The sequence below is a fragment of the Tamandua tetradactyla genome, chromosome 25, assembly GCF_023851605.1.
Source record: "Tamandua tetradactyla isolate mTamTet1 chromosome 25, mTamTet1.pri, whole genome shotgun sequence".
NCBI classification, from domain to species: domain Eukaryota; kingdom Metazoa; phylum Chordata; class Mammalia; order Pilosa; family Myrmecophagidae; genus Tamandua; species Tamandua tetradactyla.
Window position 1 is genome coordinate 27,608,944 of NC_135351.1, and position 13,059 is coordinate 27,622,002.

At 36.4% G+C, this 13,059-nt stretch overlaps 1 protein-coding gene across 6 annotated transcripts in view; it reads left to right on the plus strand.

Annotated features, from left to right (window-relative positions):
• MRS2 (magnesium transporter MRS2) overlaps positions 1-13,059 on the plus strand; it is a 76,938-nt gene that overhangs the window by 23,133 nt on the left and 40,746 nt on the right. For all 6 annotated transcript variants that reach the window (XM_077143755.1, XM_077143757.1, XM_077143754.1 and 3 more), the window contains 2 exons: positions 270-382; positions 10,662-10,835. In XM_077143755.1, coding sequence (XP_076999870.1) covers positions 270-382; positions 10,662-10,835 — 287 coding nt within the window. The remainder of the gene's footprint in view (positions 1-269; positions 383-10,661; positions 10,836-13,059) is intronic.

Genomic DNA, 13,059 nt, shown 5'->3' on the forward strand with positions numbered 1-13,059 from the left:
CCAAGGTTCTTCTAAGTACAGAGAAGTTTTGTGAATTCAGTACGAGAAGTGCAGAGAATAATTCGAGTTTAACCAGGTTTAGCCTGAATATGTTTTTGAGGTGAAAATGAGAACTTTGGATATAGAAAGATGCATTTTAGCTCTTTGTTATGTACAAATAGAAAATCTGTTACCTTGATGGTGGTGGGAGGAGTGCTCTGACATAAAATCTCAACTCTTGAGTTTATTCGTTTAGTTCACTCTTTTTAATGAACATGTTTCTCTTATAGAAAGGAAGAAAATTGAATTATACCAAGAGTTAGGTCTTCAAGCCAGAGATTTGCGATTTCAGCATTTAATGAGCATCACAACCAGAAACAATAGGATTATCATGAGAATGGAGGTAAAAAATGTTTTCATCTACATTTCTCTCCTTCGTTCTTAGAAAAGTTACTTCCCGTCTTGATCAATGTCTACATTAAAAGTAATTCTGGAATTAAAACACCTATGTGAAACGTAGGTTATCCTATAATTTCACGTTATCAAGAGTAGAATTCATTTTACTTGAATTATATATATATATATGCTGTTACCAAAAGTCAGCAGGCATGTTCTCTTACAGATTGGAAAAGTTCTGACTCTGGTCTCCACTCAGTGACTTGAATAATACCTTAGTCTCTGGCATCTGAAATAAGAGAAAGAGTCTTGATTTATAATAGATACATTATTTTCAGTTGTATGCAGTTAATATGTAATTATAGTATAATGTCACTTTTCTTAGTAATTCAGAGTTAGCGTAAAACATGAAGTTTAGAGTTTAGAAGTAAGTGAGGAGACATGGCCCTGCAGTGGGCATGGAACTTAACTTTCTTCAAAAAAGACAGATTTTTATCCATTTTTCTAGAATTAATCAGAAATGTAAGCCACCTTCCAAGTGATTTTCTCATTATTGTTATCAAAAGCTAGCAGGACCCTTCAAAACAATGTCTCTTTGACACATTGACAAAAAAAGCCAACCCAATACCTGACCTTTTTTTTTTTTGCTTGTTTGTTTTATTAGAGAAATTATAGGTTTACTAAAATGTCATGTAGAAAATACAAAGTTGCCATATCCCCCCGACCCCCAATTATGAACACTTGGTATTAGTGTGGTACGTTTATTACATGTGATAAAAGGATAATTGTACATTTGTATAATTGTATTATTAGCTATAGTGCATAGTTTACTTTAGGATTCCCTGTTCATGTATAGCCTGTGGGTTTTTTTTTTTTATTCTAGTAACATATAAAACCTAAAGTTTCTCCTTTTAACCACATTCAAATGTGGCATTAATTACATTCACAATGTAACTGCACTTTGAATCAAATCAAATATAGAAAGAGCTGAATGTAGGAGCATAAGCTGCATTTCAGGAGGCATGTTAGGGATCTCCTTTTCAGGTACTATTATAGAACAAAGATCTTTACACTGTTGGGCATCTTGGTTATTTTCTTGGCCATTTTAAATTTCTGCTTCATAATGTGCTTGTGGCATACTTAAGTCCTGTGTGGAATGGCTTTAAGAAATTATTCTCAATCTCTCCAAGTTCTGTCCCAGCATCGTTTCTTGAGACTTTTCTTTCCCAATTGAGTGAACTTGACACTCCTGTCAAAAATCAGTTGACCATAGATGTGAGGGTCTATTTCTGAAATCTCAGTTTGATCCCATTATTCTATATCTCCTTATTCCAGCGCCATACTGTTGGTTGTTTTGTTTTTTTTTTTTTGAGTTTTTATATTGTTTTAATTTCACATTAGGTTTTTATTTGCCTTCTTTTTTTTCTTATTCAGCATAGCAACATACACACACAAATGTTCTTACCATATGATCATTCCATTCTTGATATATAATCAATAACTCACAATATCATCACATAGTTGTATGTATCATCATAGATGTATGTATCATCATGATCATTTCTTAGAACATTTGCATCAATTCAGAAAAAGAAATAAAACAGAAAAAAAATCATGTATACCATACCCATTACCCTTTCCTCTCATTGATCACTAGCATTTCAATCTACTAAATTTATTTTAACATTTGTTCCCCCTATTATTTATTTATTTTTAATCCCTATGTTTTACCTATCTGTGGATAAGATAATAGGAGCATCAGACACAAGGTTTTTAGAATCACACAGTCACATCGCGAAAGCTATATCATTTATACAATCATTTTCAAGAAACATGGCTACTGGAACACAGCTCTACAGTTTCAGGCAGTTCCCTTCAGCCTTTCCATTTCACCTTAACTAAAAAGGTAATATCTATATATCGCATAAGAATAACCTCCAAGATAACCTCTCGACTGACTCTGTTTGGAATCTCTCAGCCATAGATACTTTAATTTGTCTTTTCTCTCTTCCCCCTTTTGGTTGAGAAGGTTTTCTCAATCACTTGATGCTGAGTCCCAGCTCATTCTAGGATTTCTGTCCCACATTACCAGGAAGGTCCACATCCCTGGGAGTCATGTCCCACATAAAGAGGGGGAGGGCAGTGAGTTTGCTTGCTGTGTTGGCTGAGAGACAGGTAGGTCACATCTGAGCAGCAAAAGAGGTTCTCTGGGGGTGACTCTTAGGCCTAATTTTTTTTTTTTTTTTTTTTTTACATGGGCAGGCACTAGGAATAGAACCCGGGTCCTCGGGCATCGCAGGCAAGCACTCTTACCTGCTGAGCCACCGTGGGCCACCCTCTTAGGCCTAATTTTAAGTAGGCTTAGCCTGTCCTTTGCAGGGTTAAGTTCCATATGAATAAACCCCCAGATTGAGGGCTTGGCCTATTGCTTTGGTTGTCCCCACCGCTTGTGAGAAATATCAAGAATTCTGCACTTGGGGAAGTTGAGTTTTCCCCCTTTCTTGCCATTCACCCAAGGGGACTTTGCAAATACTTTTTATTCACTGTTCAAATGACTCTGGAATTTATTGGGGCATCACTCTGGACAAACCTACAAAATCTCATGCCCTAGCCATACTGTTTTGACCACTGTATATTTGAAATAACTTTATAATCAGGGCATGTAAGTCCTCCAACATCATTCTTTTTCAAGATGACTTTGTCTATTTGCAACTCTTAACCCTTCCATATAAATTTGACAATTGGCTTTTCCATTTCTGTAAAGAAAGTTGTTGGAATTTTTGTTGGGAATGTTGAATTTGTAAATTGTTTGGGGTAGGATTAATTTCTTTTATACATACATATTTTTATTGGCAAATATAATACATAAGAATAACCTCCAGGATAACCTCCCAACTGTTTGAAATCTCTCAGCCTCTGAGACTTTATTTTGTCTCAGGTCTCTCTTGCCCCGGTTTTGATCAAGAAGGCTTTCTCATTCCCATGATGCTGGGTCCCAGCTCATCCCTGGAGTCAGGTTCCAAATTGCCAGGGAGATTTATACCCCTGGGAGTCACGTCACACATAGTGGGGAGAGCAGTGAGTTCTCCTGCCAGGTTAGCTTGGAGAGAGAGGCCACATCTGAACAACAAACGAGGTTCTCTGGGGGCACATCTTAGGCATAGTTATCAGCAGGTTTAGCCTGTCATTTGGAGGAATAAGCTTCATAGTGGCAAGTCCCAAGATCGGGGGCTCAGCCTATTGAATGGATTGTCCCCACTGCTTGCGAGAATATCAGGAATTCCCCAGATGGGGAAACTGAATATTTTATCCTTTCTCCCCAGTTCCCTAAGGAGACTTTGCAAATACTTTTTTATTCTGTGTCCAAATAACTCTGGGATATGTTGGGGCATTATACTAAATTAAGGCACCAAGAAGAGGGTTACCTCCACAAACCAACCAGATCTCACCATATTCAGAATTCCATGTAATTATGTTTTTTTAATAAACCGACCATATAAGTTAAATTAGATAATGTGCTACCCAGAATACAAATTTTGCACCATATAAACATCTCTCCCTTTGGTCTTGCACAGAGGTTGTTTGAAAATATGGGCCATAGCATCCTTTACCCAGTAGAATAGACTTCTTAATAATATTTAGTCTTCCAATCCATAAACATAGAATGTCCTTGCATTTTTATTGATGTTTTAAATTTTATTTTAGCAATGTTTGTAGTTTCACGTACAAGTCCTTTGCATCTTTGGTTATATTAGATCAAGCCATCTTGATTGTGATTGTGAAAACCTTGTGTCTGATGTTCCCTTTGTATTTCTTTTTCTGGAGTGATGCACATATTCTAAAAAATGGTCATGGTGATGAATTTAGAACTATGTGATGATATTGTGAGCCATTGACTATACACCATGTGTGAAATGTTTGTATGTTAAGAATGCTTGTGTTTGTCTCGACTGAAAGAAGGAAGAGAGAAATGAGACAAAATAAAGTGTCAGTAGCTGAGAGATTTCAAACAGAGTCGAGAGGTTATTATGTATTATAGAAATACCCCGTTTTTAGTCTGAGGTGTATTAGAGAGACTAGAGGAAAGTACCTGAAACTAGAGCTGTGTTCAAGTAACCATGTTTCTTGAAGATGAATGTATAATGATGTAGCTTTTGCAGTGTGACTATGTGACTGTGAAAACCTTGTGTCTGATGCTCCTTTCATCTATGGCATGAACAGATGAGTAAAAAATATGGATTAAAAATAAATAGATAATAAGGGGAACAAATTTTAAAACAGATTGAGTAAATTGAAATACTAGTGATCAATGAAAGGTAGTGGTAAGGGGTATAGAAAAATATAGGGGGAACAAAAGTTAAAATATATTGAGTACATGGAAACACTGTGAGAGAGAGGGGGTAAGGGGAATGGTATATATGAGTTTTTTATTTTTTCTTTTTATTTCTTTTTCTAGACTGATGCAAATGTTCTAAAAATTGATCGTGGTGATGAATATACTACTATATGGTGATATTGTGTGCCATTGATTGTACACCATGTATGGAATGTTTGTATGTTAAGAATATTCATGTTTGTATGTTTAAGTTTGTCAATTAAAAAAATAATAAATAGAATAAAATTAAGTTTAAAAAATACAGCCAAAAAAATGAAATGATAACACATTGGATGGACTGTATGGTGTATGAATAAAACTGCTGTATAAAAATAATAATAAAAAAAAAAAGAACCCGCTTACAATGGGTTCACACTCACAGGAATGAATTAGCTTTAAGAACTTGATTTTCCAGGGTACCTACAGTTCCAAACCGGCACAGATCTCAAAAGAACAATAACTAATAAAGACCTCCCAATAACAAAACAAACAAACAAAAACTCCCAACAAAGAAAAGCTCAGCAATGGTTCCTTAGACTTTACACCCAAAGCACAAGGAGTGAAAGAATAAATAGATAAATGGGACCCTCTCAGAATTAAAAACTTTCGTGTGTTAAAGGATGTAGTCACTAAAGTGAAAAGACAACCTATTCAATGGCAGAAAATACTTGGAAACCACATATTTGATAAGGAATTAATATCCAGAATATATAAAGAAATCCTACAACTCAACAATAAAAAAGACAACCCAATTTAAAAATGGGCAAAAGACTTGAATAGACATTTTTCCAAAGAGAATTTACAAATGACTAAAAAGCACATGAAGATGCTCCACATCACTAGCTACTAGGAAAATGCACATCAAAACCACAAGGAGATATCATTTCTCATCAACTAGAATAACTGTTATTTAAAAAAAATCTAGACGATTACAAGTATTGGAGATGATGAAAGAAACAGGAACACTCATCCATTGCTGGTGGTAATGTAAAAGTGGTGCAGATGCTATGGAATCTGTTTGGCAGTTCCTCAGGAAGCTAAATATAGAATTTCCATATGACCTAGCAATCCTGCTACTAGGTATATATACCCAGAAGAATTGAAAGCAGGGACTTAAACAGATATTTGTACACTGATATTAATTACAGCATTATTCACAGTTGCCAAAAGATGGCAGCAACCCAAGTGTCCATCAGTTGATGAATGGATAAACAAATATGATATATTCATACAGTGGAATATTATTCAGCTATAAAACGGAATGAAGTCCTGATGCATGAGACGACATGAATGAACCTGGAGGACATTATGTTAAGTGAAATAAGCCTGACACAAAAATAAATATTATATGATCTCATGGATATGAAATAATTCAAATAAGCAAATTCATAAGTCAGAATCTTGAATATAGGTTACCTAGGGGATAGATTGAGGGTAGAGAATGGGGAGTTAATGCTTATATTGAACAGTTTCTATTTGGGGTGATGGAAAAGTTTTAGAAATGGATGGTCATGATGGTGGCACTACATGTGATTGTAATTAACAGCACTGAATTACATATTTGAATATGGTTATAATGGGAAACTTTAGGTTGCATATAAGTTACTGGAATAAAATTTTAAAGATAAAAAGAATGCTTGTGTTTGTATGTTGTTTTGTCAATAAAAATATTTTTTTTAAAAAGATCAGGTCATATACAAATAGGAAAAATATTGCTTTCTTTCCAGTTTGGGTGCCTTTTATACTTTTTCTTGCCTAACTGCTAGAATTGGCTAGAACTTCAGGTACAGTGTTGAATAATAGTGGTTACATTGGGCATAATTGTCATGTTCCTAGTCTTAGAGGGAAAGTTTTCAGTCTGTCAGAATTGAATATGATATTAGCAGTTTCATATATGCCCCTTATATTGAAAAAGTTTCCTTCTATTGCTAGTTTTCTCCCGTGTTTTTATCAGGATGAGTTGCGGGATTTTGTCAAATGCCTTTTCTGCATCAATTAAGAGGATCATGTGGCTTTTCCCCCTTTGTTCTAGTAGCATGTTGTATTAAGTTAATTGATTTTCTTACATTGAACTACCCATGCATATCTAGAATAAATCCCCCATCTTTATTTGTAAAGGTATTGATCTGTTATTTTCTTTTTTTGTGGTATCTTTATCTAGCTTTGGTATTAGGGTGACATTGGCCTCATAGAATGAGTTAGGGGTGTTCCCTCATCCTCAAATTTTAGAAGAGTTTGAGCAGAATTAATGTAGGTAAGTTTCACTGGTGAAGCCATCTGTTCCTGGGCTTTGTTGCTAGGTTTCTGATTTCTGATTCAGTCTCTTATAATTGGTCTACTGAGATCTCCTTTTTCTTCTCGAGTCAGTGTAGGAAGTCTTGGTATTTACGGGAATTTGGCAATTTCATTTAGGTTATCTAATCTGTTGGCATATAGTCATCGTGGTATCTTCTTATAATCTTATAATTTCATTTATCTCTGCTCTAATCGTTGCTATTTCCTTCCTTCTGCTCACTTCAAGTTTAGTTTCCTCTTCTTATTTGCCTGAAGATATGTCTCTTTTGATTTCTTTAACTCATTGGTTGTTTAACAGTGTTTTAATTTCCGCATGTTTGTGAATTTTTCATTTTTTTCCTCTGTTACTGAAATCTAACTTTGTTTGTGGTCAGAGAAGATACATTGAAAGCTTTCAGTGCTTTTAAATTTACTGAGACTTGTTTTGTGACCTAACATGGTCTTCCAAGAAAATGATCCATGTGCACTAGCGAACAGTGTGTATTCTGCTGCTGTTGGATGAAGTGTTGGTCTGCATACATACATACATACATACATACATACATACATACATACATACATACATACATACATACATACATACATACATACATGTATAGTTATATGCCCGTCTGTCTGTTGTTCTAGCTTGTTAAAAATATTGTTCAAATCGTCTCTTTCATAATTGATCTTTCTAGATGTTCGATTTATTATTGAACGTTGAGTATTAAATTTTCCTATTAATGTAGATTCATATATTTTAGGGGCTCTGCTCTTAGGTGCATACATTTTTATTAATCTTACATCTTCTTGCTGGATTGACTCCTTTATCAGTATATAGTGACCTTCCCTCTTAACAGTTTTTGACTGAAGTTCTGTTTTATCTGATAATTGTATAGTTATATCAGTTCACGTTTGTATATTACTTGCATCTTATATATTTTTCTCTCCTTTCAGTCTCAGCTCACTGATACCTGAATTTAAGGTGTCTTTTAAGAGTCATGGTTTTTTTTGTTTTGTTTTTACTTTTTTGTATATAATATAACATATATACAAATAGTGCTTTCTGGAGTATTGGGTGGTACAAGGGTAACTCAGTGGTAGAATTCTTGCCTGCCGTACAGGAGACCCGAGATCGATTCCTGGACCAGCATCCTCCCCCCCCCCCCGCCCCCCCCCCCCCAAATAGAAGCATGCTAAGAGTCATGTTTTTTTATTCATTCTGCCAGTCTCTGCCTTTTGACTGAAGAGTAATCACTTACATTTAAAGTAATTACTGATAATAAAAGACTTTCTTTTGCCATTTATTTTCTTTGTGGTTACCATGGGACTAAAATTTAATATCCTAATCTGTAACAATCATATTTGATTTGATAACTTCACTTCAGTAGCATACATGTATGCTCTTCCTTTCATTCTTCGTCCCCCCAACTTTGTGTTGTACTTTAATTATATCCTATTCACTGTTTGTCCAAAACCATAGATTTGCATTGCTTTATATGCATTTGCATTTTAGAACCTGTCAGAAGTAAAAAGTGGCATTATATACTAAAAAATATAATAAAGTATTACTAGCATTTATAATTACCCATGTGATTATCTTTACTGAAGGTCTTTATTTCTCTATGCCACTTTGATCTACTGGCTAGCTTTCCTTTCAATCTGATGAACTCCCAGTAGCATTGATTGTAGGGCAGGTCTAGTGGTGATGAACTCCTTCAGTTTTTGTTTATCTGAGAATGTCTTAATCTTGCCCTCGTTTTTGAAAACAGTCTCTCTAGATGTCTAGTTCTTGGTTGGCAGTGGTTTTCTCTCAGCACTTTAAATATTTCATCCACTGCCTTCGTGTTTCCTTACCTGAGACTTATCTTGAATTCTAGGACAAATCAGCATTTAATCTAATTGGGACTCCCTTGTACATTGTTCTGTTGTGGCTTTCAGAACTCATCCTTGTCATTGAGTTCAACAGTTTGACTGTGTGTCTGTGTGTGATTCTTGTTGAGTTTATCCTGTTTCAGGTTTGTTGGGCTTTTTGAATGTACATTTTCATGTCTTTCATTAAATTTGGAAAGTTTTTTGTCATATTTCTTTGAATATAACTTCTGCTCTTTAATTCTTTCTTTCTTTCTGCTCCTCAGCCTGAATCCTTTCCATTGTCTTTTGTCTTCAAGTTCACTGATTCATTTGCCAGCCCCAATTTGCAGTTGAAACCTTCTATGAAATTTTCATTTCAGTTAATATGCTCTTCAACTCCTATTTGGTTCCTATTTAAAATATCTGTTCTTTCTTGAGTTTCTCATATAGTTCGTTCTTTTTTTCTTGATAGCCTTTAATTTTTTTCTCTGTGTTTACCGTGAGCATTCTGAGTATCTTTTTTTTTGTCTTTGGCCGGTATGTCCAATATCAATTCCTGTTTCTTTATCTTACATTCTTTTATTGCATACTGTATATTTGAATATTTTTTAAATGTTAACTCTGGAATTTTGTCTCTGAGCTATATATTCCTCAAGTTTGCGTCCAGTTAGTGATATGTCAGAGATTTCCTTGAGTGCCAGAGCATGGCTAATAAAAACGAACCAATGCAAAAAGCACCTTTTACAGAGTTTGCAGATTGGCTCTGTGTTGATAGTTGCTCTTTTTCCGAGTTTGGCCATGTTATCAAAAAGATTAGTCTGAGGCTTATGTGAAGTGAGGGTCCTCACTGTCTTCACTCCTCTCTGTCTTTTCTAAACCTGTGTCTTGTCCTTGGCTTGTCCTTGCTCATGGTCTTAGGAATTCAACTCCTTCTGAGATACAGTGCCCCCACACCCCTGTGCTCTATTATATGACTTAATGCAGGTAACCCTTGACCCCAGGCTGCTTTGACTTAATTGTTTCCTACACTGCCTTCACTGTCTAAGCTACTTCTGTGTGTGCAGGGTGAGTTCTGGGAGGGGGAGCCCTAGATGAGTTTCCTAGTTCAGTCTTTCATGCGGCTACCCGATTGCTTGGCACTGACCTACAGGCACCCCAAATGTGCATAAGTGTCACTCTTCTCTTGGGGGAACAGGATCTGGGACCCACAGTAGGAGCATGTTAGCACCACACCACGCCAGGGAGTGGGGACAGGCCAGCACGTGCTCCAGGTGCTTCCCCTGTGGTTTTTGAGCTGCATTTTCTTGACTTGGTACTGCATCCCTTTAACTGTTTTCTGTTAAAGGAAGATGGCTCTGCCAGTTTCTGCTTGTTGTCCAAAGATTCTGTGGGGGGACAGCATCCTGAGCGTCTTACGCTGCTATCTTGGTTTACCGGAAGTGTCTAATACCTGACTTTTAAGAATTTATTATGTTCCTTTTATGCCCTACTGCTCTTATGATTTCCTTAGACATCTTAATAAATATATAATTTGTGTAAATAATTCCAATTCCATTGAAATGAGAGATATCATGACTACATATATTTTTATTTCCTTAAAAAAAAATCAAAGGAGCAATGAATTCTATTGTAATTTGGTCATTCTTAATTCAAAATTAGTGCAGTATTAAACTTCACTTAATGAATGTAATTTTTTTTCCTAAAGTTCTACAACCTGTATATAAACTTATGCATGTGTGTGTATGTAAATATATAGATGTATTTTTTTTTTTATCTTTTACAGTATTTGAAAGCTGTGATAACTCCAGAGTGTCTTCTGATATTAGATTATCGTAATTTAAATTTAGAGCACTGGCTGTTCCGGGAACTTCCTTCACAGTTGGCTGGAGAGGGTCAACTTGTCACATACCCTTTACCTTTTGAGTTTAGAGCGATAGAAGCACTCCTACAATATCGGGTGAGCCTATTTTAATTAGTTTATTGAGTTTGTTCTTGATTTAAGATATTATTGAGTAAAAAGACAAGTTGGTATTGTTACAGTAGCATTTTCCCTGGCCACCCTCTCCCCCCAGGAAAAACATCTCTATGGTTCCTGTATGGAAGAGGTACTTAATTCTTAAACTTTATGACCCAATCAGATAAAACTAAGGACTCTGAAGTCTCTTTATGGCATTCAATGAATGTCATTTGCCATTTGAAATGTTAATGACATTTCAAGCTGGCTACCATTTTGTATCATTTTAGTGGCTGGGTTACATGGTGATAGTGAAAAAACAACCTAAATATGATATAAATAAATATTTAAATGCATTCTATTTTATTCTTAACTATATGTTATAGAACTACTTACACATAATAAATGCTATAGCACAGGTCATTAATCAAATCATTATAATATTTCGCAAATCATTATTTGATTTATCTGTACGATTGTTTGAGGCAGCTAAATGGTGCCTCCCTTTGCGGTGTGGTTGGGTATAGGGAACCGTATACAATTCTTGTAATGATTTCCTTATTACATTGATAGTCATTGAGTACCTGGGGATCCTGTCAGTTCCCTTCTTGTCCCCTACAAAACTTTCACTATCTTTTCTCCTCTCACTGCTTAGGATAGATTGATTGTTCAGGAGCTGGCTGCTTGCAAGAATTGGCAGTAGGAGTGAACTAGCAGAGGGGGAGAAGGAAAGGAGGGTGAATGGGAGATGAGGTGGGTATGGATTGGGTGAACGCTCCTCTCTTGTCTGCCTTGCTTTACTGAAGGAATAGGAGATAGCTGCATTCCCTGCTCGGGTTAATTAGGCAGTAGCACTAGTTAGTACTAGTCAAAGAAGTAGTGAATTGTTGGAGCCCAATTATTGAGCAGGGAAAAAGCAGAAGTGGGAGAAAAAGGGTTTACAGTGGCTATTAACGATGGTTAACGACAGGCTGAGCAGGTTGGGTGTGTGCTCAGTAGCTGGTGCTGTTAGGAGAAAGGCACGGTTCTCAGAAGGAGACAGGTGAGTGTGGTGGGAGATCGGCCTGGGCTGGGCTGGGTCTCTCCTGCCTAGAGATGATCGCAGGGAGGATCAAGGGAACTCACGCCGTCTGCTGGAGCACACCGTTCTTGTCATTAAACGGAGTCCCAAGAAAATTGTCTAGTGAAAGACTACTATATGATAGGCAAGGACAGCTACCCCAGCAGGGATGAATTTCCAAAAACAGGAAGTCTCCCCAAACCCACCTGAGGGGCCATTACCACAAACAGGCCCCACACAGATACCCATGCCCATGACCCTTGGCAGCCCTCCTGCCGCTCCTGAGTCCATACCGAGCTGGGCAGAGCATCTCATGTTTCTTTCCAAGACTTAAAAATCAGGTCTGTCTCACTTTATCTGTTCAGCCCTCCCTCCCAGCCAGTGCTTCTTGAACCTGGAAGCAGCTCCCCAGTACCTGAAATAAACAGTAAGATGCCTGCGCAGACACTGTGATCTGTTCTCCCGTTTCCTGACCAAAAAATTTTAGATGCACAGCGACTGTGTGTTTCTAAGATAAACAAGATATGCTGGAATTTAGATCATTACTTAATTTTATCAATTCATTTACTATTATGCTGTTTACCAGCTGGCATAGTTCAGTATGTTAACTAGTGTAGCAGTGTAGTCATGCCATTGTATTCCTGCTGAATATCAGTGTCAGCCTTGTCTATATTAACCTGAATAAAAGTGTCCTTTTTACTTTACACTGATTTCTTTTCTTTTTTTTTTTAACTGATTTCTTTTCTTTTTCAAAGCCATGCTATGTTTTGGTTTTCAAAAGAGCTTTGTCCATAGAATTTGGAACCGTATTCTGGTTAGAAAGAATATAGGTATTGTTCACCACTTGTAAAGTTTGTGTTTTAACTGTGGGATGATGGATTTTGATTTAATCATCCCCCGTTCTTTTCATAATAAGTGTCTATGGGGAAGGACTCGTGAAAGCTAATTCACTGTCAACCAGATCTGAAGCTACATGACTACATTATCCGTGGTTATCTTTTAAGCCAGCAAATCTAGTTTTGGAATAGTCTGTAATAGTAATAACTGTGTTCTGAAATTTAATAACCATGTTCTGAAATGTTAGCTTCTAGCTATTTCAGATTTCTGTATTTAATCAGAGAATTCACTGATCCTAAATATACTAAAAGGATTGTTCTAATTCTTATG